Source organism: Ictidomys tridecemlineatus, chromosome 7 (genome assembly GCF_052094955.1).
Source record: "Ictidomys tridecemlineatus isolate mIctTri1 chromosome 7, mIctTri1.hap1, whole genome shotgun sequence".
Lineage (NCBI taxonomy): Eukaryota > Metazoa > Chordata > Mammalia > Rodentia > Sciuridae > Ictidomys > Ictidomys tridecemlineatus.
The window spans coordinates 135,200,107-135,227,261 of NC_135483.1; the positions used below are offsets into that span (position 1 = coordinate 135,200,107).

At 32.2% G+C, this 27,155-nt stretch overlaps 1 protein-coding gene across 2 annotated transcripts in view; it reads right to left on the reverse strand.

Moving 5' to 3' along the window:
- Window positions 1-27,155, reverse strand: part of Ttc21b (tetratricopeptide repeat domain 21B) — an 86,812-nt gene that overhangs the window by 35,911 nt on the left and 23,746 nt on the right. For both annotated transcript variants that reach the window (XM_005315707.4, XM_021728152.3), the window contains 12 exons: window positions 24,281-24,379; window positions 21,988-22,180; window positions 21,428-21,525; window positions 20,922-21,122; window positions 17,060-17,189; window positions 11,090-11,247; window positions 9,406-9,630; window positions 7,981-8,219; window positions 6,710-6,782; window positions 6,009-6,119; window positions 5,026-5,164; window positions 464-570 (listed from right to left, as the gene is read on the reverse strand). In XM_005315707.4, coding sequence (XP_005315764.1) covers window positions 464-570; window positions 5,026-5,164; window positions 6,009-6,119; window positions 6,710-6,782; window positions 7,981-8,219; window positions 9,406-9,630; window positions 11,090-11,247; window positions 17,060-17,189; window positions 20,922-21,122; window positions 21,428-21,525; window positions 21,988-22,180; window positions 24,281-24,379 — 1,773 coding nt within the window. The remainder of the gene's footprint in view (window positions 1-463; window positions 571-5,025; window positions 5,165-6,008; window positions 6,120-6,709; window positions 6,783-7,980; window positions 8,220-9,405; window positions 9,631-11,089; window positions 11,248-17,059; window positions 17,190-20,921; window positions 21,123-21,427; window positions 21,526-21,987; window positions 22,181-24,280; window positions 24,380-27,155) is intronic.

A 27,155-nucleotide genomic window follows, 5' to 3' on the forward strand; every position in this document is an offset into this window, starting at 1 on the left:
AATTAAAAAAAGACAAATTGGAATTGCACAAGTGACAATTTCCTAAGTATAGAAAATAATCATACTCTGATCTTTTACGTTAATCAAGATTTTAAAGGGAAGTTTGAGTAAATGTAAATAAAATGTGTATGTTGAGTTTTATAGTATCAATCCATACAAAACAAAACAAAACAAAAAATAAAATAAATTAAATAGAAAAAGCATTGAGCTCAAATCTGACTTGGACAAAGTCATGTGACTTCACACAAATATCAAATTGTTTCCTAACTATAAAACAGAATTAAAAATACTAACCTTCCTTAACTGTTTTAATAATTAGCAATATTTAAACTGTGTAGTCATCAGTTCTATTTGGATATATTTTCTGTGACAGTGGCCAAAAGAGGTTGTTTTCTGCACATATGTGGCAGGTTCCCTTCAGTACCACCTTCTGCTCCTCAACCACACCTGCAAGCATGGTTACCTGTTGTAATGCAGTGATGGCATCATCAGGTCTTTCCATCTGACTATAAATTTTTGCTAGAAGAACTTGACAACGTCCATCCTCCATGAGAGCTGACAGTTCATTTACTATAAAAGAATGGAATATAAAGAAAAAAATATCTTAAATAAATCTTGATATTTTTCTATGATTTTAAAACTGGTCTTTAAAAAACATTTTGAGAAATAATAAATTAAGTTAAAAATTTTTCATTTTTCATAAAGTATAGCCAAATTACAAAAAGAAAAAGAACAACTTTAGGACCAGTTGTAACAACCACTACTATAGAGAAGGACCGAACCTACAGAAGCAATTGGGAGGTTGCTCTTCTTCTTCTTCTTCTTCTTCTTTTTTTAATTCAACAAATCTGAATAAAAATAATATATAAACCAAGAAAACAAAACAGTGGCTACATTAAAGAATTGTATGCCTTAGACATACATTTAGACAATTGTTGGCAGGTATCAACTATAATTCTAGAAAATTTGAGGACCAAAATACATTAATTAACAACAACAATTACAAAGATTTAGGATCAAAATTGTGGGGAAGACAATTTAAAGTACTGAATAATAACTAGAAGTTTTTGTTATGTTAAGGGATAATCTAACAACACAAATATGCATTTCAGTTTCATTTGTAGGTGAGTAAAAATTAGTTCATTAAGTCATTAAAAGAAGATGAGTAGTTGCTACATGCCATTAAGAAGGTAACTACTTTTAAAAAAGTAACAGATAGTTGATTAGCAGTAAGTATCACTATTAAGAGCACCAACTTTCATGCCACCAAGTCTGGTCTCAAATCTAGACTCCACTGCTAGGTAATGGAATTTTAGCCTTTGGCTTCCTTATTTAACAGCCATTTAATCTTTTGTACTTCCTTTTCATCTGCCAAACAGGGAATATAACAGTACCTATCTTACAGGGATATTATAAAATATAAAGTTAACGCACTGTTAAATAAATTAAACTATGTTAAACAATTAAAGTCTGGGACATGGTGCTATACCAATTCTTTTGTGATTGAAAGGTAATGTAAGAATCCTATATAATTACAAAATAAGTTTCTTCCACCATATATCAAGTACATAGTCCTTGTCACACTGTGTTCCAAAGATTTATACACATTATTTCTTTAAATGTCAACCTGAGAGGCAGGTTTTGTTATCATTATTTTATAGGTAAGAAAAGCTCTGAAGTTGGTACAGGTGAAAACAAGAAGTCTGTGTGGGTGAAGAGAGAGTAGCAGGAGAGGTCAGCGAGGATATAACAGGCTGCCTAAGCCACAGTGGAGACTCTGGCCTGACCTGAGGGAAAAGGGAACAACAGTGAGCTTGAGCAGATATGGTGGGACTTCCACTGCTTAAAAGACTTAAAGTTGCTGCTGGGTTGATGTCAGAGCAGGAGTTGAGGATGTGAGCAGGGAGATCAGCTGGATACCACAGCAATTGAGTAAAGGGTTTGATGACAGAGAGACAAAAGAGGATTCTGAATACATTCTGAAGGTGGAGTCAAACACATTTCTTAAAGGCAAGAGCAAGCCTGAAGAAAAGGATTTTGTCTCTTTAGCAACTACCAAGAAAGATGAATTTTTTATTAACGAGACGAAGAAAGCTGTTCATGGAACCCCTTGGGGAGGCAGATCAGAAATTTGTTTCAGACATGTTAAGTTTTAAGATGTTTGTTAGAACCCAGGTGTTGGATACATGAAGAAAATTTATTCTCAGACAACTAATTAAAAAACTGGGATAATAACTGATTATACTTGCCTCAAAGATTAATGTAAATGTTAATAAGATAATACATGAAATGTATTTGGAAGCATCTAAGTATACCATAGAGTGTTGTCAACAAATATTTGTTAATCAAAAGCATTTATGCTACATAAGGATAACAGACTTAATGTAAGTAAAACATACTTGAATCTCTCCATACAACCTTCTTAGAATGCATATACACATGAAGACTTTTGTAGTGTTTCAAAGAAAGGTCTGACAGACCCATGCATGCTTTTTATGGAACTAATAGCACTTTAAACAATAAACACATTCACAATTTAGGAGGATTTAAGCATCAATTTCATCAAAGCTAAATTAATACATGAGTTTTAAAATATTAGAAAACTTAGGGTAGGCTTTTCTTGTTATGATTCCAAACATACTTTAAAGCTACAGTAAATGTGGTATTGGCAAAAGAAAAGAAAAATGAGTCCATGGAATAAACATTTCCCACAGAGTCATGTGAAAAGGTGGCATTTCAAAAGATGGCACCAAAATAAATTTGGCTATCCATTTTGGAAAGAGGTAAAAAAAACCCAAAAAACTGTAGGTGGATTACAGTACATGGATTAATGTTCCCAAAATAAAAATTAAAATAACAAAAATGCCAGGAAAAATATGAAAAGTTTTATATATTAGAATAATGGAAATTTTAAAAACTTGTGTAGTTATGTAACATTGTAAATGACTTGAATATAGTGACATCAAACTGTATTTGAGATATGTTGTATGTAGAAAAAAACTGTCACATAGGAAGTACTATGTACTTTTGAAAAAGAAAATTAAGACAATGACAAAAAATTCCAAAGTCAAAAAAGGAAAGGTGAACAGACATACTATACAATGAGTATTCATTTTACCAAAGATACAGCAAATAAATCTGATAAAGGACAAACTAAGAAAATACATTTACAACATGAATGACAGGTAAAGCATTAAAGAAAAAGGATATGTAAAACACAAAAAACTATGACCTATATAAAATAATGCCTAGGCTGATCAGCTACAAAAGAAACTCAAAATAAAATAAGGATTTTATTTTTTCTCATGATTAATGCAACATAGATTGGGAAACTTTTATCCTCAAGAAAGAACAAGGAAGCAAGATTCAATTCAAGGAAGTACACACACATATATAAACAAAGATTTTTATCTCAGTGTTGTTCTAACTATTCTCTAATTTGATTAATCAAATCAAATATATGATGTTAACATACAATACAATACATAGTTTAAAAGTAAAGAACAGCTATGTTTGCCGACAGGATAAGAAGTTATTAAATGACAAATTCATACTGCATAATTACAGATATACTATAATTCTTTTAGGTAGAAAGTCATTTAAGTAAAGTAGTGGTGTATCGACATAACCTACACACATGCTTCTGTTGTATTTTAAATAATCTCGATTACTTAGTCTATCTAATACAATATAAATGGCATATAGACAGTCGTTATACTATATTGTTTAAGAAACAATGACAGGAAAACATGTGTACATACATGCTCAGCACAGATGCAAATTTTCTCAAATATTTTGGATGAAAAAAAATGTGTATGTACATGCTTAGTACAGATGCAAATTTATTCTCAAATATTTTTGATCCATAGTTGAATTCTTCAATGTGGAATACAGGGCCAACTGTCATTGTGCATGGATGATAAAGAGATGGGTATTGAGGGGACTTGGGATAATATACAAGTTGTTAAATGTGATTAAATATTAAAGCTTTACTTTTGTAATATTTAAATTCTGACAAGTCATGAGGACTCATTTTTGTTCAAAAATTAAGATATTAAACAGTACATTTGTATGAATTTCTAAGAAGGCAATTTGAAAGTATCAATAAACAATTTTTAAATGAAAACTCTTTATATCCAGCATCCCACTACTAAGAAATACAAGCAAGTGTACCATCAAATGAGATATAAGATACTCATTGTAACATGATTTACAATATCAAAATGACAGAGAACAAAATAAATACCCAATAATTCAGGAAATTAAAAACTTATGTAGTTATGTAACATTGTAAATGACTTGAATATAGTGACATCAAACTGTATTTAGGGATATGTTGTATGCAGAAAAAAACTGCAAATAGGAAGTACCATGTATTTTTGAAAAAGAAAATTATACGTACTATTTTTATATGCACATATACACAGATGCAAATATTATAGAGAGGATATATATACTTAATAAAAAATTACCTATAGGAAAGTAATTTGAGAATAGGGCAAATAGAATTCATGGGAGAAATAGATGTTTTATGCACTATATTCTTATAGGGTACTTGAAATTTTTTAAAAATCTAAATATTAGTATCTTAAGTTTTTATTTTATTTTTTTTTACAGTACCCTATTTTGCTGTTGTATTTTTTATTTGTACTTTTCAGTTATATATGATAATATAATTGGACATATTTATACAAACCTTCCTATTTTACTATCTTTATAAGGTAGAGATTATAAAAGTGTTAATGTGTTTAAATATAGAAATCGTTTGCAATTTATCAATTACATTCTTTACATCATTTTGGAAAGTAAACTATCTTCCTATAACAATTAACTTTCATAAATCTCTTATTAGACTTTGAATACCTCCTTTTAGTAAAGCAGCATTCCGATAAAAGAAAAAATATGCATTTATATAACTTATAGCACATAAATATTAAGGATAGAAATACACATTTATGTAATAACAATATGAAATAGGTTAGATTTATCAGGTATACTGTTCTGAAACTAGAAATACTTTCATACCAGGTTCATGTGCTAGAGCATGTTGAAGAACTTTTTCTGCTTTATCATACCATTTCAATTTTAATAAGAGCTCAGCCAGGTCATAGCAAAGGTAATTCTGTTGTCCACTTTTCAGAGCAGCTTCATAATAAGTGATAGCCTAAACAAAAACCACTTTAGTTAGGGAAAAAAAGGTACTGAGACTGGTATTCAAGCACAAACATTTAATATATCACAGATTGAAGGTATATTGAGTATACATAATGTACAACAAGAGAAGTCTCTAATTAGAAAAATTTTAAAAAAAATTTTAAAAATTAAAACAAAAGTTATATCCTGTAACTGGAAGTACCTAGGAAGAATTTTAGGCATGTACCTGAACTAATCACTAAGTATACCATTGTTCTTAGCAAATCAAATATCACAGAAGGGAAGAATATTTCTTAAGGTAATTGACTAATGAACAGTGCTTGCACAAATTAAAAAAAAATAGGTTTCTTCTAGAGGCTACTGAACCATACTGAATGCATATACTTCGCTAGCTGGTGTACATATATTTAACAGCTACCCAAAATAGGGCAAATGTATAGCAGTTAAGAAAAATTTGTTATCTCTGCTAGAAAGAAAAAAAAAAAAAAACTTAAAGCATGTAGCTTGCCAAAATTGGTTCAGCAAAAAAGACATTGATTGTGCTTTGTTATATAAGAAAGAATTGCATAAGACATAAGAATTGCAACTTTATGGTAATTGATTTGGTTGTAAGGAATTAGATATCTAAGATGGAAGGTTGACATAAACTCTGGGGTCCAAACAATCTTCACAAAATGAAGCAACCATAATGTAAGGCACTGAGAAAGACTTTTGCACAAATTCTAGTTCATGAATACAAATTTACAGTTTACTACCATAAAAGATACAAATGTTGCTTGCTTAAGACTTCTCTAGAGCAGTTTTGATCAATGTGATCCAATAAATGTATTTAGAACTATAAAGTACTTATTTACCTTTGAATAGTTGTGAGTTTTAATAAGTGCTTTCCCAATTTTGCTTGCCAATGTTCCATCTTTTGGGTTCTGATTTAACGCTTGTTCATAGGCTACTATAGCTTCTTCAGGCTAAGATTGTTGGAAACAAAAAAATAAGCAAAAAAAAAAATTAGCTTTAAGTGGGTCCCCTTAAATGACAATACTTCTATAATTGCATTCTATATTTGGAACACTTCATAATTCTAAGTACATATTGAACTCCAGGAAGCTTAATGATTTCAGAAAGATGATAATGAGTAAGGTAGATACAATTTATTAGCATAACCCTACCCCTGCTGATTGTGCTTCCATTCATACAAATGAAATATGAGAACTAAGGGACAGCCTCATGACTTCATTTTTGTCATTATAACTACTAGTAAGAGTCAGAGGACTGCTTCCCTTTGAAGAAAACACCATCTTGGCCAGTAGCCCTGTTCTTCCTTCTGTTTAAAGAAGATTCCTAAGATGCTTCCAGGATCATTTCTATTTCAAATTATGATACTGCTGAATTATTATACCTCAATTTAAAAACAAAATTTTATTGTTATGGCTCTTATTGTGATGACTGAATCATCAAGTATTAAATAATCATTAATAAACCACATTCCTCCTCATAGAAGTTACACTAATCACAAAAGGGTTTTTAAATGTAAATTCAGTAGCATATGAAATTTTACCTCTTGAATATTCATGTATGCATCACCAAGGAGAAGAAAAGACCGGGGGCTGGGTATTCTTTCAGCAATTTCTCTAGAAATCAGACCAACATGATTTAGTATATTGATTATAAATATCTTCTTGTAAGCCAATGAAATAAAAGGTAACCTCAGTTTTTTTTCCCCAAGACTAGTACTTTTAATAGTCTTACAAGTACCTTCTATATATTCAACATTATTAAAAAACAAAACACCCCATAATCCCACACAGATTGTTTATATGCTAGATCAATTATTTTTTTTGCATTGAATATTTCTACTTTCTGAAATGTAGTTAACAGAGTAAAGTAAATAGTAACATTCTCATTATCCAGAAATACATGTTTTGCTACTTTAATTTCAAAATGATATAGGACTGAAGATATGAAAACTGGTCAGGGAAACAAAACTTTGCTGTCCTCCTATGTGTCTTGAGGTTTCATACTCATGACATAAATGGTAGGCTGAAGTCAGCTACCTTATAAAATATATAATTTTCTACTTCAGTATCTGTTCCATATTTTTACCTGCAAAATTTAAATGCTAACTTTAGAATAACAGTTATTATAAATAATAATGTGGTGCTAGTTCTTAACATATAAATTTCATCTAATTAGTCCAAAAACTACAAGAAAGATAATTATTATCCTAATTTTCTGATGTTTTTGAGTTTAAGTCTATATCTATATCAGATATGCCTGAAATAAAAATTTATGCTTTTAACTACTATATTATAGTACATCCAAAACAAATCAATCTCTTTGTTAAATACTTGTGCATCATTAGAAGTTAATAATGCTGATAGTTTGAAAATATATTAGAAAATGTGATCTAAGAACTCTAGTTTATCTACACCTTTGTTTGGTGTATATTAACCTATAACTTTCTTTTACTACGACTACTATAGTGAGTATTAAATATGCCTATCTCTTAGATTGCTCTTAAATTATCAGAATATACGTAACTATTGCTCTTTCCCTTCTTAAACAGACTCAGGGTCTAGAAAGAACAGTAGATAAGGAGAACTGAGAAACAAGAGAAAGCCACACTTTGAAATCATCATAATTTTGTTTAAGGGAGAGTAAACACTGGGAAACAGTGAGCATGACTGCAGTGGAAGGAAACAAGACCACATTAAGGAGAGGATCTATAAACTGTGTGTAAAGCAGGTGAAAGGAAGACAAAAACTAAACTTGAGAATTAATTTTGGAAGGTAAATGAGTCAACTGTAACTGGTTGAAAAAAATATATACCTGTAACAAGTGATATATAACATTTTCTCCTTTCGATGCTTCAGATAAATATCAGCCATTTTTTCTTTGGCTTCTATAAAATAAGGCTGCTCAGCTGTGACATTTCGAAGCATGTTTAAAGCCCTTTCAACATCTCCCTGGGTCAGAGCCAGGTCTGCATTAGCAATAGTAACACGCAATTCTTCAGATGTTCCAGAAAATTCATGGATGGCATCTTGTAAAACCTTTGCTGCCTCATGCTATAAAGATGAAATTAAAACATTATTCTTTCAAAATATTCAACCATTGATACTAGAAAGTGGGATTTTCTAATAATAATGAATAATAAATGCTTCTACAGTTACATATAGTGTTTACAAAATTGATCAATTTTCTGAAAAGTAAAAAATTTAAAACTAATCCCAAGAACCCAAATCATATGGGGCTAAAAATATTCGTAAGCTGAAGAAATGTTTCCATAAGTAAGATGACAGCAGTTACTACAGGCACGGCTACTATAATTCAATAAGCATTTACCTTGTAACCAGCACTGTATTAGCCCACTTAATTCTCACACATACCCTCTAAGGTAGTTGTTGTTATTGTTATCCCTATCATGTTGTTAGGAAATTGAAATCTAAAGTGAACAAGTTATGCATGATGGACTAAGACATCAAATGCAGGTATCCTTCCCTCCTGTTCATGTTCACTGCTATCCCTTTGATGAGATCCAACCCAGGACCTACACCAAACACAAGCTCTTGATGGGTAGTAGATTACTTCATTCCTTCCAGTAGAACAACCTTTTTTGTTATCTCAGGATACTATTTTTACTTTATTTCCAAATGTGTATCTTTATGAAACTAAAATAACATTCATTTTAAGATTCTGCTCAACTTCAGAAGTTACAGAAAAATCTTTTTTAATAAAAAGATTTTTAAATAAAAATAAAACAAAAATCTTTTTTAATAAAAATGCATCATAGATGTCTATCCTCATATCTATCTGTATTATTATTTTTCAAACTATCTGACATGATATTCCTTCATCAAATATTTCTTTCATTTTCTCAATTAGTAGAATTTCAGGTTTGTACTTTCATTTTATTCCAATAGAATTTGTGTGTGTGTGTGTGTGTGTGTATGTGTGCGCGCGCACATGTGTGTTCCTTTTAGGAACACAAGATTATAACTACATTACAGTATTACATCTTATGGTAGCCAACATAAGCACACTGAGACTTAAAGTCATTCAAGAGCAGATTATGATTAATGAAAACTTGCAGAAAGTATATGACTTACTGCAAATTAAAAAAAAAAAAAACAAAAAAAGACTTTTGAACTTTACCACTTGGTCAAGGGAATAATTTTAGCTTTTTCATATTCTACTAATATATACCTGAAGAACAATTTCAGATCTGAGCCATTGAATTAGAACTTGACTTACATGTTCTCCATTTAAGTGGTGAACTTCCACCAACTCAAGAAAGATTGACAAACGATGGCTTGTATCAACTTCAGTGTTTTTACATTTTGGTTTTGAGGAAGCTCCTGTTCTCTTCATTCCTGGTAAACTCATTGCCATATGCAGAGTTTTAATTGCTTCTGCTATTTCTCCCATTTTCTTTTGTGACTGAGCTTTTATTAAATGATATAAAGGATAGTCTCTCACCTGAAAAAATAATATTCAGTAATACTTCTTCAGAATACCCAAAATAACAATGCATAATTTATAATACATTAAGCATTAAAATAACAGGATCACTGAGGACAGCTCATCATGATTGTACACATGGGGTCTGTTTCTATTCTATTAAATTACTGATCATTCCTTATATTAAATCTGATTGAGAGAAAGTGCCACTACCTAGCATTCTCCTGGATGAACAAGAAGTTGATCAGGTGCTTCTACTATGACCCAAGAGAAAATGCAATGTCCAGAAAGCTAACAAATGCATTCTCAGAAACTGTAAATTTTCAGGAAAAGAAGCACTTTTACTATATAAAACACAATTTTTGAATTTACAGAAACAGTTTCCCCTCTTTCTTTTATTTTTTAATTTAAAGGTTAAACATTTCAGGATAATTTTATCAAACATTGGTTTCACATTTTGATACTAGTCCAAAACATACAGTAAAGAAGCTTCTGTCTTTATTCTGATTCCCAACAATGTAGATACACAACATAAAAAGAATGATAAAAATGAGTGAGGAAAAAAAAGCCAAAGGGAAGGAGATGGCCCAGAATGAAATTATGTGGCAGCCATCTAAGCAGGCTGCTTTCTCAGCCTGAACATGGCACCAGAGTTCCCTATGGCGCTGAGTAAACACTCATGCTGTGCTCTGGTCCCAGCATCTGACTCACTGGGGCTATGGCACCTGACCTGGATTATGCTACACCACCCATTTTGAGATCTACTGTCTTCAGAAGCAGGTGATACCTTCTGAAAATCTTGCTTAGAACTTGAATTCTCTAATTCACTCAAGGGTCGTCCCATAACAGAGCCCTGAATCCTGTGATGCAAAACAAAGTCTGAAGCCCTCCTCCATGAGTAGTAGTTTGGGAAGCACCTGAAACTAGGATTCTTTCTAATGCTGAGGAAAGACATAAAAAAATACCTTGGATAAAAATATAGCATGTTTATATCCTTAAGCCACATAATAAATTTCAAAATGACTAGGTGTTCTTTGATGGCGAATCTGAAAAAAGTTATTAAAAGTCAAGATCCAAGAAAGAAACGAGCCATAATATTTATTATCCTTATACCTAAAATTATTTGGCGTAATGTTCTATGGATAAAAATTACTTTATAGATATTCATTATTGTATTTAACTTTTATCACAACAGTAGAGTGTTATTATATGAGTTTTATAGAAAAGAAAACCTAGGGCTCTGGGTGACAAGTAGAAAGACCAGCTATTCTGCTGCCAAGTTTATACAGTTTTTGAATTACACTAAAGGTACCTGCATTTTTTCTTCCTTCTGCTTATGAGCCCCAAATTATTTCCAATAAAATTTACTTTTAAGCAAACCATTACAGAATAAAATAAAAAATAGTTAAATATGTAAATATTCACTAAGGTTCAAGGAGAGGGGTGTGTCCTATTCACTTGAATCTAGAATACTTACATTAAAATTATAGCTAAGACAAAGTTCAAGAGACTGAGAACACAATTTGAATTTTTCTTGAGACAGGTAAACCTGAGCCATCAGGAGATGGGCATCTGCGTAAGAGGGACTATGGTCCAGGCAATGCTGCAGATTGTTATAGGCTGCTTCAAAGTCACCTAGTGAGGGAAACAACATAGGGTTACCAAACCTGAGTGATGAACACCTGAAAGAGAAGGGGAGGAAGAGTATTTAGATACAGTTCTGTGTATAAAGTCCTCTGTTCAGAAGGCCATGGTTTAACTTCTACCTGCATTGCTGAGCATCTGTTGGGTGCACATGAAGAATAGAGTTGCAGTTAGGACAGCCCTTGAGTGTAATTAGCAAACCAGGAAAACATCAAAGGGTGATAGTGGATCATCAGGTCTATAAATGTACCTTCATTCATTTTGTTGTAAAAAAAAATAAGTGAAATTGTATGTTGTAAAAAAATACAATTTCATTAAAATAAGATTTTTAAGACTTAGACATTTACATAGATAAGAGTTTTGTAATGTCACTTCCATAACTAAAAAGTATAGGGTCTTATTATCATTCTTATCCAGAAATTTTATTACTACAAATAAAATAAGTAAAAAGGCATAACAATACATTACAGAGAATCAGATTTAAAATGCCTTTAAATGTCAACTGAAATATTCATGTTTTGAAAAACATCTGTTATGTATCTAGGAGTCTAAAAATAGAAGGCAATGATTAAAACTGGTGTAATAAGAATGGTGGATTTGTTCTTGGATGGGTAGATGGAGAAGCAGAAGCTCTTCAAAGAACAACTGGCACAGACTCTAGGTCCTAGAAGTTTCTCACAATATAACCCACAGGGATATGCATTTAACCCTATAGGCAAATGGCCTTTATAGGTATATTAATGTCCCATGTCCCATTCAGCCTAGGAGAATGGAAAAGAAGAGGTCCAAATCATTATCTGTTCCATTACATTCCTCTGACTAACATGAGGTTACAAAAGGCTTAAAGTCAGCTTCTTGCTCCCAAATGGTCAAACTCCTGATAACAGAAATCCACTGAAACAGAAATATTTTTACTCAGAGACAGAGGATAAATGAACAAGTAACTGGCAGAGACAGTACTATAACTTAACTAACTATAGTATCAAAGTATAGCAATTATCAAGCTAATGCTGGAGTCTTTTTTAATTATGATGCATCTAATATTTAGAATTGTACAGGGGAAAAGAAATGAGAAGGTTAAGAATAGTAAATCTGAATGCATGGAAGTTGTCTGAATCAAAAGGGAATCACGTCTATCAGATCCTAATCAAACAAATAATATGTAGCAAGGAAAAAAAAACTAGAAGGACCCTTGTGTACTTGTGCCTATGATAAAAAACCATTACAAATCATGAAGGCATGATTTGTTCCCTAACAGGAAATATTACCAAAAATCCCAACAAACTGCAGCTTGCTACATGAGTTACAAGGACAGTCAGACAGATGTACAAGAACATTTGCCTGACACACTACCTTCATTAATGAACTGATGCCAACTCCTGTACTAAGCCCCTATAACCAATGTTCTTTTTGTCTCAAAACAAATTGTTTGCTTTTTTTCCTCTTTGGCCTTTAAAAGTTTCCCCTAGGCTCAATCTTCCTATGTGTTTGTGGTCTACCACTGCCCATACATCCTACATTGTAAGTCTTTTGCTTATTCTGAAATCAATGTTTACATTTGAAGAATCTTTATTGATAAGGTTTTTTTGTTTTTGTTTTTTGGTTTTTGGTTTTTTTTTAGGAAGGAGAAGGATTAAGAAGATAATTTGATGTAAGAGGCTACCATTAAGGGGGGAAAGTACACAGAAAAGAATTATGGTTTGAACCATGAAATGAAGAAAATGAGGAATATGTGAAAAATTGGGGTCAGATTCTTAATTCTTTTAGGGGTGAGGGAAAGGAAGTGAGCAGTTAGCATCACAAGGCCATTAAATGTTTAAAAATGAGAACTGGGTCATCAATGTTGGAGAAAACAGATTATGTAAACAAAAATCAATATCAATATTGCATCCTTAACTGTCCAATCTTCACTGGAGGAGAAATGAGATATATTTCTGTCCTGCACATCTGTGTCTGAGTCCTTTGTAATAAAGTATTTGGCTGGTGATTTTCTTGGGTTTCTGGAAGAGAGTATCTAAATCTTGCAATTTCCCTCATGATAGGATTGTCTCATTTCAAAGAGTCAGTTCTTACAATTAGAGTATTTTAAAGAAACAAGCTTTTGAGATCAAAGGTTTTTTTGAAACAAGTAAAACTAAAGTTCAAAACACAGTAAAGGAAACCTCTTAACTGTCTTCATTATATATAAGAAATAAGTATTTATAAGAATATATTTAAACTGGTATTTTTCAGTTTTGCTGAAAAAATGTATTTTTAAAGAAATTTCTTTGTATCTATTACTATGCAAAGAAGAAAAAAATTCTGATTTTTCAAGATAAGACCCTTCATCCTACAGAAGAAGTTAAACTGAATAGAAAACTAGTAAATACAATTTCACAAAACTCCTTTGGATAGCATTTTGCTGGAAAAGGTACATACACACAAGCATATGATGGCCTATTTTTATATGTAAACTCAGACATTTGTCTGTGTGCTAAAAAGCTGTCTACAATAGGATAAGCTATATATAATCATCCACAAAAGTAAGAATTAATCAGTACATTCCCTAAGGGCCTAAAAATCTGAAAGGGTGCATTTGGTTATGTTAACAAGTTAACAACTAAGGATTAAGGCTGAGAATTCATCAGTCCCCAGTACCATCTGATAAGACTTTTCTTTTCTTAAAGTGGTACTACTGCATTTTCCTAGCAATTCATCTGGGCCACAAAAGTTTATAGCAATTTTGAATAATTAATCCATTCTACTAGCCTATGCCTACCCAGATTGAGTCAGGAAGATATAAACAACCTAAACAGACCAATATCAAGTGAGGAAATAGAAGAAGCCATCAAAAGACTACCAATGAAGAAAAGCCCAGGACCGGATGGATATACAGCAGAGTTTTACAAGAATTTTAAAGAAGAACTAATACCAATACTCTATTTCAGGAGATAGAAAAAGAGGGAGAACTTCCAAATTCATTCTATGAGGCCAATATCACCCTGATTCCCAAAACAGATAAAGACACCTCAAAGAAAGAAAACTACAGACCAATATTCCTAACGAATTTAGATGCAAAAATCCTCAATAAAATTCTGGCAAACTGTATACAAAAACATATCAAAAAGATTGTGCACCATGATCAAGTAGGATTCATCCCTGGGATTCAAGGCTGGTTCAATATACGAAAATCAATAAACATTATTCACCACATCAAGAGACTTAAAGATAAGAACCATATGATCATCTCGATAGATGCAGAAAAAGCATTCGACAAAGTTCAGCATCCCTTTATGTTCAAAACTCTAGAAAAACTAGGGATAACAGAAACTTACCTCAAAATTGTAAAAGCTATATATGCAAAGCCTCAGGCTAGCATCATTCTAAATGGAAAAAAACTGAAGGCATTCCCTCTAACATCTGGAACAAGACAAGGATGCCCTCTCTCACTGCTTCTATTCAATATAGTTCTCGAAATACTGGCCAGAGCAATTAGACAGACAAAAGAAATTAAAAGCATTAAGATAGGAAAAGAAGAACTTAAATTATCACTATTTGCGGATAATATGATCCTATACCTAGAAGACACAAAAGGGTCTACAAAGAAACTACTAGAGTTAATAAATGAATTCAGCAAAGTGGCAGGATATAAAATCAACACGCATAAATCTAAGGCATTCCTGTACATCAGCGATAAATCTTCTGAACTGGAAATGAGGAAAACCACCCCATTCACAATATCCTCAAAAAAAAAAAAATACTTGGGAATCAACCTAACAAGAGGTGAAAGATTTACACAATGAAAACTACAGAACCCTAAAGAAAGAAATAGAAGAAGATCTTAGAAGATGGAAAAATATACCCTGTTCATGGATAGGCAGAACTAACATCATCAAAATGGCGATATTACCAAAAGTTCTCTATAGGTTCAATGCAATGCCAATCAAAATCCCAACAGCATTTCTTGTAGAAATAGATAAAGCAATCATGAAATTCATATGGAAAAATAAAAGACCCAGAATAGCAAAAGCAATTCTAAGCAGGAAGTGTGAATCAGGAGGTGTAGTGATACCAGATTTCAAACTGTACTACAAAGCAATAGTAACAAAAACAGCATGGTACTGGTACCAAAACAGGCGGGTGGACCAATGGTATAGAATAGAAGACACAGAAACCAATCCACAAAATTACAACTATCTTATATTTGATAAAGGGGTTAAAATCATGCAATGGAGGAAGGATAGCATCTTCAACAAATGGTGCTGGGAAAACTAGAAATCCATATGCAACAAAATGAAACTGAATCCCCTCCTCTTGCCATGCACAAAAGTCAACTCAAAATGGATCAAGGACCTTGATATCAAATTAGAGACTATGCGTCTGATAGAAGAAAATGTTGGCTCCGATCTACATATTGTGGGGTCGGGCTCCAAATTCCTTAATAGGACACCCATAGCACAAGGGTTAGTAACAAGAATCAACAAATGGGACTTACTTAAACTAAAAAGTTTTTTCTCAGCAAGAGAAACAATAAGAGAGGTAAACAGGGAGCCTACATCATGGGAACAAATTTTTACTCCTCACACTTCAGATAGAGCCCTAATATCCAGAGTATACAAAGAACTCAAAAAATAAAACAATAAGAAAACAAATAACCCAATCAACAAATGGGCCAAAGACCTGAACAGACACTTCTCAGAGGAGGACACACAATCAATCAACAAGTACATGAAAAAATGCTCACCATCTCTAGCAGTCAGAGAAATGCAAATCAAAACCACCCTAAGATACCATCTCACTTCAGTAAGACTGGCAGCCACTACGAAGTCAAACAACAAGTGCTGGCGAGGATGTGGGGAAAAGGGTACTCTTGTACATTGCTGGTGGGACTGCAAATTGGTGGCGGCCAATATGGAAAGCAGCATGGAGATTCCTGGGAAAGTTGGGAATGGAACCACCATTTGACCCAGCTATTGCCCTTCTCCGACTATTCCCTGAAGACCTTAAAAGAGTGTACTACAGGGATACTGCCACATCGATGTTCACAGCAGCACAATTCACAATCGCTAGATTGTGGAACCAACCCCGATGCCCCTCAATAGATGAATGGATAAAAAAAATGTGGCATTTATACACAATGGAGTACTACACAGCACTAAGAAATGATAAAATCATGGAATTTGCAGGGAAATGGATGGCATTAGAGCAGATTATGCTAAGTGAAGCTAACCAATCCCTAAAAAACAAATGCCAAATGTCTTCTTTGATATAATGACAGCAACTAAGAACAGAGCAGGGAGGAAGAGCAGGAGGAAAAGATTAACATTAAACAGAGTCATGAGGTGGGAGGGAAAGGGAGAGAAAAGGGAAATTGCATGGAAATGGAGGGAGACCCTCATTGTTATACAAAATTACATATAAGAGGTTGTGAGGGGAATGGGAAAAAATAAGGAGAGAAATGATTACAGTAGATGGGGTAGAGAGAGAAGATGGGAGGGGAGGGGAGGGGGATAGTAGAGGATAGGAAAGGTAGCAGTTACTTTTATGGATGTGTAACCGGTGTGAAAGAATACAACAGTTACTATTATGGATGTGTAACCGGTGTGATTCTGCACCTTTGTAATGTTTTGAATAACCAATAAAAAATTTTTTTGAATAATTAAATAGTAAGTTTTACAATTTTATTTTGATTAAAGGCCCTATTCACATGCAAAATGTGCATTTTATGTGAACATTCTCTACCTATACAGAGTGCTTGATTCATTTATATCTGTTTCTATCAATACTGGATACAAAAGTTTTTAAGTTTTAAGGTATACTTTACCTGATAAATACTTCACTTTTGCAACTAGGAAGACAGCTTGCAGAAGACCTGGTATAGTTCTTACTATAATCTCCAGGACTGAGGTACAACGTCTAAGAAGTGGAGAAAGAGGTTGCCCAGGACTTGCAGGCTAAAATGATTTGAAAGATCATTTTATAAGTTTATAATAGTAAAAAACTATTAGAGAGAGAGAGTCAAAAAAGAAACATTGGTTAATTTTAGTGTGACTAGCAAAACTATATATTTCTACAAATTTCTCTTATTCTATTTATTCCATATTCCCTTTGCTATGACTGGACTAATGATAAATTATCTCTTTGAGATCTACGAATTGACCATGCAAATAATACCTTTTATTTAGAAAAATAATTATGAAATTATTATACAATTACTAATTTGAAAGGAACATATCTATTAAAAAATTTCATCAAAGATACATATGTTCAAAGGTAAGATAACTAAGAGGTAGAGTTTCTTGCTAGAATCAATAGTCAAGGCAATAACTGTTCAAATTATAGATCTGTTCTATGATTTATGCAATTCAATAACTTTCACTATTCCCAGAGTACTGTAAAAACAGTTTTGAAATAATGTAGATTTTTTTCCCTAGTTGAAATCAGAAGGTAGAATACTCATGTATTCTATGCCAAATGTCTCAAACCTTCACATTCCCCACTTTTGTGCCTCACATGCTATAGGCCCTCAAAGGTTCTCTTTACAAATACTGAATGTAAGTAGGATGGGGGTGTGGCTCAGTGATGGAAAGCATATTTGGCATGTGTGAGGCCCTGGGTTCAATCCCTAGCACTGAAAAAAGGAAGAGGAGAAGGAGAAGAAGAAACAGTTCATATGATAAATAAAGCAGTAAGAACATTGCTTTACTCAATTTTTCTTTTTCTTGTAATAGCATTTACCAACCAAAATTTATCCAACTTTATCCAACCATGTCAGAGAAATATGACACTAGAATGTAAACACCAAATGTACATATCCCCTGCTTTGCCTTATGAATGCTGATTTCTTAATATGAAGGCTGATGTTCCCCATGCTTCAGCTAACACAAGATTATCGAAAAGGACTCTAACCTCTTACAGAAAAGTTCTCTATAATGAACTACTGTTACTGACAAAAAAGTGCCACTTCAAGGATGTGGAGAAAAGGGTTTCACTTAATACATTGCTGGTGGGACTGTAAATTGGTGCCACCACTCTGGAAAGCATTGTGAAAATTCCTTAGAAAACCTGAAATGAAACTACCATTTGACTCAGTTATCCCATTCCTCAGTTTATACCTAAAGGACTTAAAATCAGCATACTAGAGTGATGCAGTCATTTCAATGTACATAGTAGCTCAATTCACAACAGCCAACCTAAGGAAGCAACCTAAGTGCCCTACAATGGATAAATATATAAAGGAAATGTGGTACATATACATAATGGAATATTATCCAGCCATAAAGAAGAATAAAATTATGGCATTTGCTGATAAATGGATGGAACTAGAGAAAATTATGCTAAGTGAAATAAGCCAGTTCCAAAACACCAAGAGCAGAAACTTCTCTATGATATGTGGATGCTAACCAACAAGGGAGAGGAAGATTATAAATTCAGTGGACTAGACAAAGGGGAATGAAGGGCAGGGAGGGAGGATGGGAATAGAAAAGACAGTAGAATGAATTGAACATATCTTTCCTATCCTTTTGTATAAATACATGACCAATGTAACCCCACACCATATATAACCACAATAAGGGGATCCTAATTGGAACAAGTTATACTTATTCTTTCTAAGTATAATATGTCCAAATATACCCTACCCATCATGTTTATCTAGAAAGGACAAATAAACTTAAAGAAATAAAAATAAAACAAGAAAGTGCCACTTTTCCTCACCTATGCTGAGATACAAAAAAAATGTGTGCTCAAAAAAGATACTCAAAATATGCCTACTGCTACCTAAAATACTTCAACTTCTTTAAAGTTATAAAACATTTTTACCTATTTTATAGTAGTTTCCATTTAGGTTTGCTTCTTTTATGTAACTAAGGGTATTTATATACCTTGAAGATAAAAATTTATACTTCCTTGCATAGTAATAGATACAATGTGAATTGTAAATCTGTAAATAGAACTTAAAATAGTGAAACTATAAGTGATGGTAAGGTTCTGGCAATGTTCTTTGCCACCTGTTAAGAATTAGTTATTGACAATAACTATCATTCTTACTGACAGTGGTTTGCATGTGCAAATCACAAGAAAAAATAGATGGCTTCAAGACTGTTAAGATGGCATTTGTTCAACAAAAATTTAGAACAAAATTATACCTATATAAAAGGAACAAGCAAGTAGGAACAAAGCTGGAGAGAATTCTTCTTACCTATATTTACCCATTAAAAGTAAATGCTGATTAGGTTTTATCATATTGACAAATATTATATTATAGGAAAAATCAGATACATAGTTGGAATAGATACAGTTATTATTTAATACTTCTTTATTTTTTATTATTTTTAGATGGGGTCTTGCAATGTTGTCCAGTCTAGTCTCAAACTCATGGGCTCAAATGATCCTCATCCCTCATTCTCTATAGACAAGTTGGGACTTATCACTGCACCCAGCCACAATATTTTTTGTTCTGTTTAGTTTATTCTCAGTACAGCTGCCAGAGAAAATCTTTTAAAACTTTGTTTTAAGAAGCTGATAAGATCCAAAAGGAATATTAATCTAGGATTATGAGATGGACACAAGAAGATAAAATTTAATAAGAATAAGCGTAGAGCCCTGCATTTAACTTCAAAGGTACAATGAACAATAGATTTAAGGACTTTAATCAAATGTTAGTTAAATAGGAGTCAATAATGTAGCAAGACTCGCACACAAACACACAAATATAACCCTGGATGGAAATTCAGAATAAGAGGAAAAAGAAGTTTTTCAGTACCATGTAAATAAATACATAAACAAATAAATAAAGGCATGTGTCAATCTATAACTAAAAAAAAAAAGTCATGCACAAAATAAAGGATATCATCAGGTTTACAACCAGGGTTCTCAAAACTATGTCATATGAAAATAAATTGTTTAAAACATTGATGTGTAAATGAGTTTTTAAAATCTGAAGATCTATTTTATGAACACGGAATGATCATTGCTTAAACTTAGTAACTGGAATAGTTCGATCTTTCTCTGAGCAGCAGAACCAGTAAATGGCCCTTTTTCTACACAAAAGCAGAGTTTGACTTAACAAAGGAAATGCAGTCACATTATACAAGAAGAAATCCATTTTTAGTATGTCCAGAGGTTAGATGGGCACTTGATGGTGATGCTACAAAACAGATTCAAATATACAGTGGATATCTTAATTAAATGATTTTTAGTAATTCTTTTTTTTTTTTTTTAATAGCAGGGATTGAACCCAGAGGTGCTTAACCACTAAGCCACATCCCCAATGCTTTTTTTATTTTAAGACAGGGTCTCACTAAGATGCTTAGGGCCTTCCTAAATTGCTGAAGCTGACTTTCAACTTGCAATCCTCCTGCCTCAGCCTTCGGAGCCACTGGGATTACAGTCATGTGCCATGGCACTAGCTTAGTAATTCTTTTATGATAAGTTTTTAAGAATTTATACATTACAAATGTGTATTGTATATCAAATACTTTTATTATGCAGCTCAGTGGTAGGGCTTGCCTATGCTTGAGGCCTGGGTTTATCCCCAGCACTACAAACAAAACAAACAAAAAACTGAATTTCATCTCAAATAGTTACTAATACTACCCTTTACAATACCCACATAGTCTAACATATTAAAGATAATGTATTTGTATATAAATATATCCTTGAAAATAAATCTCATAATTACTTACCTGCATTGGACAGAAATTCAGATAATCTGTAATAATTTCTAGCAAGAAATCAGGATTTAGCTTCTCAAAATACTGTATGCCAAGAGGTAAATCTTCTAAGTTTGAAAAATGAATGTCCAGGACCTCATTTAACAAATTTATAACTTCTTCTTGTCGTTTATTTTTCTTCATAGCAAGAATTGCATGTAAATAAGTTAATTCCTAGAAAATGTGATTTTCACAAATTATTCCATTTATATAGCCATTTATTTCTACTTAGATCTTAAATGTATATGAAGTAGTATTTATGTCCAATTATTTGTTCAAACTTGAGGTCGGATGGACTTTTAGAATCATTCAGAAGAATATTTGAAGTTTACTTTTGAAAAGGGGTAAATTAATAAATGCAATTACTTGTTAAAATTAGTATAATCATCCTTTAGAGCCATTACTAAATAAAAACTCTGATTTAAATTTTTATATTTTAAAATAGTAACTGGGATCTAAAATCTGGTAAAATACTATACCGCAGATTTCCCGATGGATTGCTGAATTTCACTAAAGAATTCTAGCTGCTGATCTGCATCCTGTAATTGCCCTTCTATTAACTGACACCGAATAAATCCTAAAACCAAACAGGACATAAATAGTCAAAGCAGACACCAATTCAGATATATACAGTTCAAGCTAACAAGCTAACATCAACAACCATAACAAAACAGGTTTTTCACCCATTATAATTCTTCAAAGTTTTAAAGAGGGGAAAAAAAAAGTGCAGAATGAGAGAAATAAAGAAAAGAGTAAAAGAAAGTAAAACAGGTAGTCTCAGACCTTAAACAATCATTTACCATGGTCATAACTTACAGGGACTACCTCGTAAAAATCTTTCTCTCAAGTTATTTATAAAGTAAAAATTCATTTTTAAAGATACACAACTTTACCTATTTTGTATACTGCAGAACAATATAATTTTAGAAAAGCATAAAATACGTGTCTTCTTTAATAACTGTTATTTAATGCAATTTTTGCTTGCATCTATATTATACAAGTTTATACAAATAATCATTTATATAAACAGTCATCATACCTACTAGTGCAGAGACACTAGTCTCATTAAGTGTCATGGCAGTCTTATACCACTTCAAGGCCTCTTTAATTTTTCCTTGTAAAATCATTTGGTATCCAAGTTCTGTAGCAAATTCTGATTGCTGAGGGGATAAACTGAAAGATTTTTCTAATAGTGTTTGAATTTTTTGAAGTATGAGTTGACTGCGTCCACACTGAAAAGAAAAAATAATTGTTAGACCAGAAGTCAAATACTGTTACTTAGACTGAAGGAAAACATGAATATTTTGTACTTCTGTGAAGAAAAAGAAAAACAATTATTTAATAATCAAAGGAAAAGAAAACTTCTATGTTAAATATCTAGACAATGCATCAAGAAGGAGTTTATAACCTATAAAAACTTATATATCCTAGGGACCATGGTAGAGCTCAGTGATAAAGTGCTTGCCGATATACACAAGGCCTGAGTTAAATTCCCAGAACCACACTAAAATTTAAAAAAAAAAAAAAACTTAAATATTCTAATGAATAGTGCTTTCACAAAACAGTTGTCTTGAAAAGTATACTTCCAATAATGTGTACACATTTATTACAACTATTTTTGAAACTATCTCATGATTGCTTTACAAATTAGATAAAAAAAATCATTATATCAAATTATGTAGTTTACAGGTGAGAAAACAGTAATGTAAGCCCAGAAATTTCAACTTTAAAAGTGATTATCTCAATCTATACTTCAATGAAATTGGCCAAATTCAGCTATGTGCACGTATGAATATGCCACAATGAATTCCACTATTAGGTAAAGTTATTATGCATCAATAAAAAAAATAAATGAAAGACCAGAGATTACAGGAAGGGGATTGAAATGGAGTAAATAATACACACATACACATATATACATATACATAGAGGATATATATATATATATATATATATATATATATATATATAATTATTTACTCCATATATATATGGAATGTGTCTAAATAAACTCCACTATTATGTACAACTATAACACTACTAAAAAAGAAAAGCTGTCATCAAGCCTACTCCATTCAATCCACACACACAAACACAAAAGTTATATACATATATACCATATTTATATAAAAGTATGGGAAATTTAGAATTAGGCTCTATGCCCCTTAGTGAAAATTATTTTAAAAAGATCTTGCCTTAGAATGTTCATAGAAACAACTTCAAAAATATTTTAAGAAATTGCAATGCTGTTAGAGTAAATATGTAATTTTGGAAGACAGCAACTTTAAAAAGTAAAACATTTAAATGCTTAAGTACATTTCAATAATTTTAAGCTTATAAAAAACTAATCAAAATAATGTGTCTGGCACTAAGACAAATACAAAAGGTAAATATCACTTTTAATTCAATCTTTTGTAACAACAGGAATTTTTTCTTCCTCTGAATTTCACATAATCTGACAATCTTCATTTTTTTTTAAGAGAGAGAGAGAGAGAGAGAGAGAGAGAGAGAGAGAGAGAGAGAATTTTAATATTTATTTTTTAGTTCTCGGCGGACACAACATCTTTGTTTGTATGTGGTGCTGAGGATCGAACCCGGGCAGCACGCATGCCAGGTGAGCGCGCGACCGCTTGAGCCACATCCCCAGCCCCAATCTTCATTTTTTAATAAAAAGAACTCAATTTCCTTGTATAATTTAGCAGTTAATGCCTTAATTTTTTTCAGTTTTATGTTCACTAATTATTTTATTTCCTTATGTGTATTTTTCCCTTATTCTTCGCTAGCTTAATTAACTTTTAAATTCTTTCATTCCTTATATTGGTTTTGAGATTCTGCTGTATTTTTCTGTTGTATTCCTAATAATCTTCTATTTAAAGCTTACAATAAAAACACTTATTACAAGAAAAATAAGATACCAACAATTTCCTCTACTAAAAAAACAAAAACAAAACAAAAACTCTTATTTTTCACTTTAAAACTTTTTCCAAATAGTTTTACAAAACAAAACCAAAAATAATCCTAGTCTATAAAACCTACACTCTAATTAATGGACCATTTTCTATTTCATTTGTCTGGAAGGTTCTTCTCTATCTTTAAAGGGTCAGCAAATGTTCCACTCTTTCCTCCATGAGTCTCCCTGATGAATTCTAGTTAGCAAACACATCTCCTCTGAACCCCCTTTCTTTTTGTACTTCTGTGAAGCAAAAGAAAAATGTCTCAGACAGAGCAATTTCTACCCCAAGCTTCTGTTCTTTAGAGCCTTCACCCTGGTGATTTATTTTATATACTGCATTACAGAGAATGCAGATCTAGTACACAGTGGGTCCACTTACAGTTCTGCTGAAGGCTATTGTCATCTTATAAAAAAGTTGAGCATTCTGGGGTTCCATGGCATCCAGTGCTTTTCCTAAGTTTTCCAGCTTCGTGGAAGCCTAAAACAAAAGTCATCCAAATTAATTTTAAAATATACTTAAAAAAAACATAATACTTGCACATATACACTAATAAAATATACTATTACTGATATTTTAAGAGACCTTTGCTTATATAATTTCCTCCTCTCTCAATGGAATCTTATTCATCTTAAAACATATTAAAAATTATTTAAAAATCCTCAATAATTAAACATAAAGAATTCTTGAATTCTAGAATGTTTCTTTAAAATTTCTTATTGAATAGAAAAACCTCTGGATGGGTAAAGATACCCAGAGTATTCAATTAACTGTGCATGCCAAACTGTCTCTCCAATAATTAATTCATGTCCCAAATGAAATATGAGTGAAAACATTTATAAACAATATATGAGATCAGCTGCTGAATTGCCTATAGATTAGTTTATACTTAAAATATTTTCTAGAATTAAAAAATTATTGGGGTACTTAGTATAAGATTTTTATGTGTGTTTTGTTTTTCTGTTTTTTTTTTTGCAACACTGTGAATTAAACCCAGGACCTTGCATGTGCTAGGTAAACATTCTACCATTGAGCTACATAGTCCCTAGTAGTTTTAACACCTGAAACACATTTGCCTTACTGATCACCTTACTGATCATTCTATTCTTTTAGTACTTACTGAAATACTTTCTAGAAACTGTCACATCAACCAAGTTAAGCGCATAAAAAAAATACAAATCTACTTCTTACTCTAATACTATTTGCTACAAACTGAATTTTGGCACTCCATGATCCTGTATGTAGCCAATGTGTTCACTACTACAGAAACAGATGTACCTTATTATAAGGTATTTCCGAAGCCCATTTAACTCATAGAAACTCAATTATATTGTAAAAATATTATAAATTACAGTTTGCATATGCAATCTTTCATATCCAGGATCAATAATTCCATATAAAACCAACATACTGTAATTAATAACTTAAGGAGTTTTCTTTTTAATATAACCAATGAACATACTTAATATTTTCATTGGTTAAAAACAATGTACCTAATAGAACATAGCATTTTCACTTGTTATTAAGAAAAAGTAGACAGAGAAATGCTGGGTATTGTCAAAAGAATAAGAAAATTTTTGTTGTTGTTGTTGTTCTTTAACTTTTTTTTAATGTTTTCAATTTTTTTTAATTCTTTTTATTTTATTATTATTATTCTTTTAAAACTTTAATTTCCATTTTTTTATTATCATTTTTTGTTGTTGTTATTTTAAATTTTGGGTTTTTCTTTTTTTCTTTCTTTCTTTCTTTACTTTCTATTTTTTTTCTTTTGTTTTTTCATTTCTTTCAATTTTCTTATTCCCCCTTCCTTGAATTCTACCTGCCTACTCTCATTCTCTTTAGTGACTTCTTCCCTTCCCTTCTAATATCTTTCCTCCCAAGCAGCAAATAAATTTGTAAGAGTAAACAGTAACTCAGCAGTCAAACAGAACAAGAAGTAACATGAGCAGCTTGAAAAAGCAAGGAAGAAAAGGAGTACAAACAATGAAGGACAGCCTAAATATTCAGGAAGACCTAGAGTCATCAGAAAAATGGTCATATAAAGAACTCAAGGAATACCTTAGACAGATGGAAAAGAACCTTAAAGAGGATACGAGACAGCAAATCCAAACAGTGAAAGAACACATTGAAAATGAATTACATAAACAGATAAAAGAAGAAGTTAAGCATCTTTATCAGGAGAGAGATTATAAAAAAATCAAACAATTCTAGAAATGAAGGAAACGATAAACCAAATTAAAAACTCAATTGAGAGTATCACTAACAGAGTGGAGCAAGTAGAAGCCAGAATGTCAGATAATGAAGACAAAACATATCATCTTGAAAAGAGTCTAGCCAACTCAGAAAGGCTGGTAAAAAATCATGAGAAAAACATCTAAGAGATATGGGATAACATAAAAAAACCCAAACTTACGAGTCATCGGGATAGAAGAAGGTACAGAGATTCAAACCAAGGGAATGAGTAACCTGCTGAATGAAATAATTACAGAAAACTTTCCAGAAATAAAAAAGGAAACAGATATACAAATTGTAGATGCATACAGGACACCAAGCACACAAAATCACAGTAGACCAATGCCAAGACACATTGTTATGAAGATATCTGATATACAGAACAAAGAGAAAATATTAAAAGCTACAAGAGAAAGGAGGCAGATTATATTCAGGGGTAAACCAATAAGGTTAACAACAGATTTTTCATCACAGACGCTGAAAGCGAGAAGATCCTGGAACAACGTATTTCAAACACTGAAAGACAATGGGTGCCAACCAAGAATTCTGTATCTAGCAAAATTAAGCTTCAGGTACGACAACGAAATAAAAATCTTTCATGATAAACAAAAGCTAAAAGAATCTGCAGCCAGAAAACCAGCATTGCAAAGTGTCTTGAGCAAAACACTACACGAGGAAAAAATGAAAAACAACAACCAAAACCATCAGTGGGAGGTGCCTCGGTAATGACAGAGGGCAGGGGGACAGCTAATCATGGAGAAACAAACTAAATTAAAAAAAAAAAAGATAAATAATCAATCATGGCTGGCAGTACAAACCATATATCAATAGTAACTCTAAACGTTAATGGCTTAAACTCTCCAATAAAGCGACATAGGCTGGTAACATGGATTAAAAAAACAAATCCGACAATATGTTGCCTCCAGGAGACACATCTGATTGGAAAAGACATACACAGGCTGAAGGTGAAAGGTTGGGAAAAAATATACCACACACACGGTCCTCGTAAGCAAGCAGGGGTGGC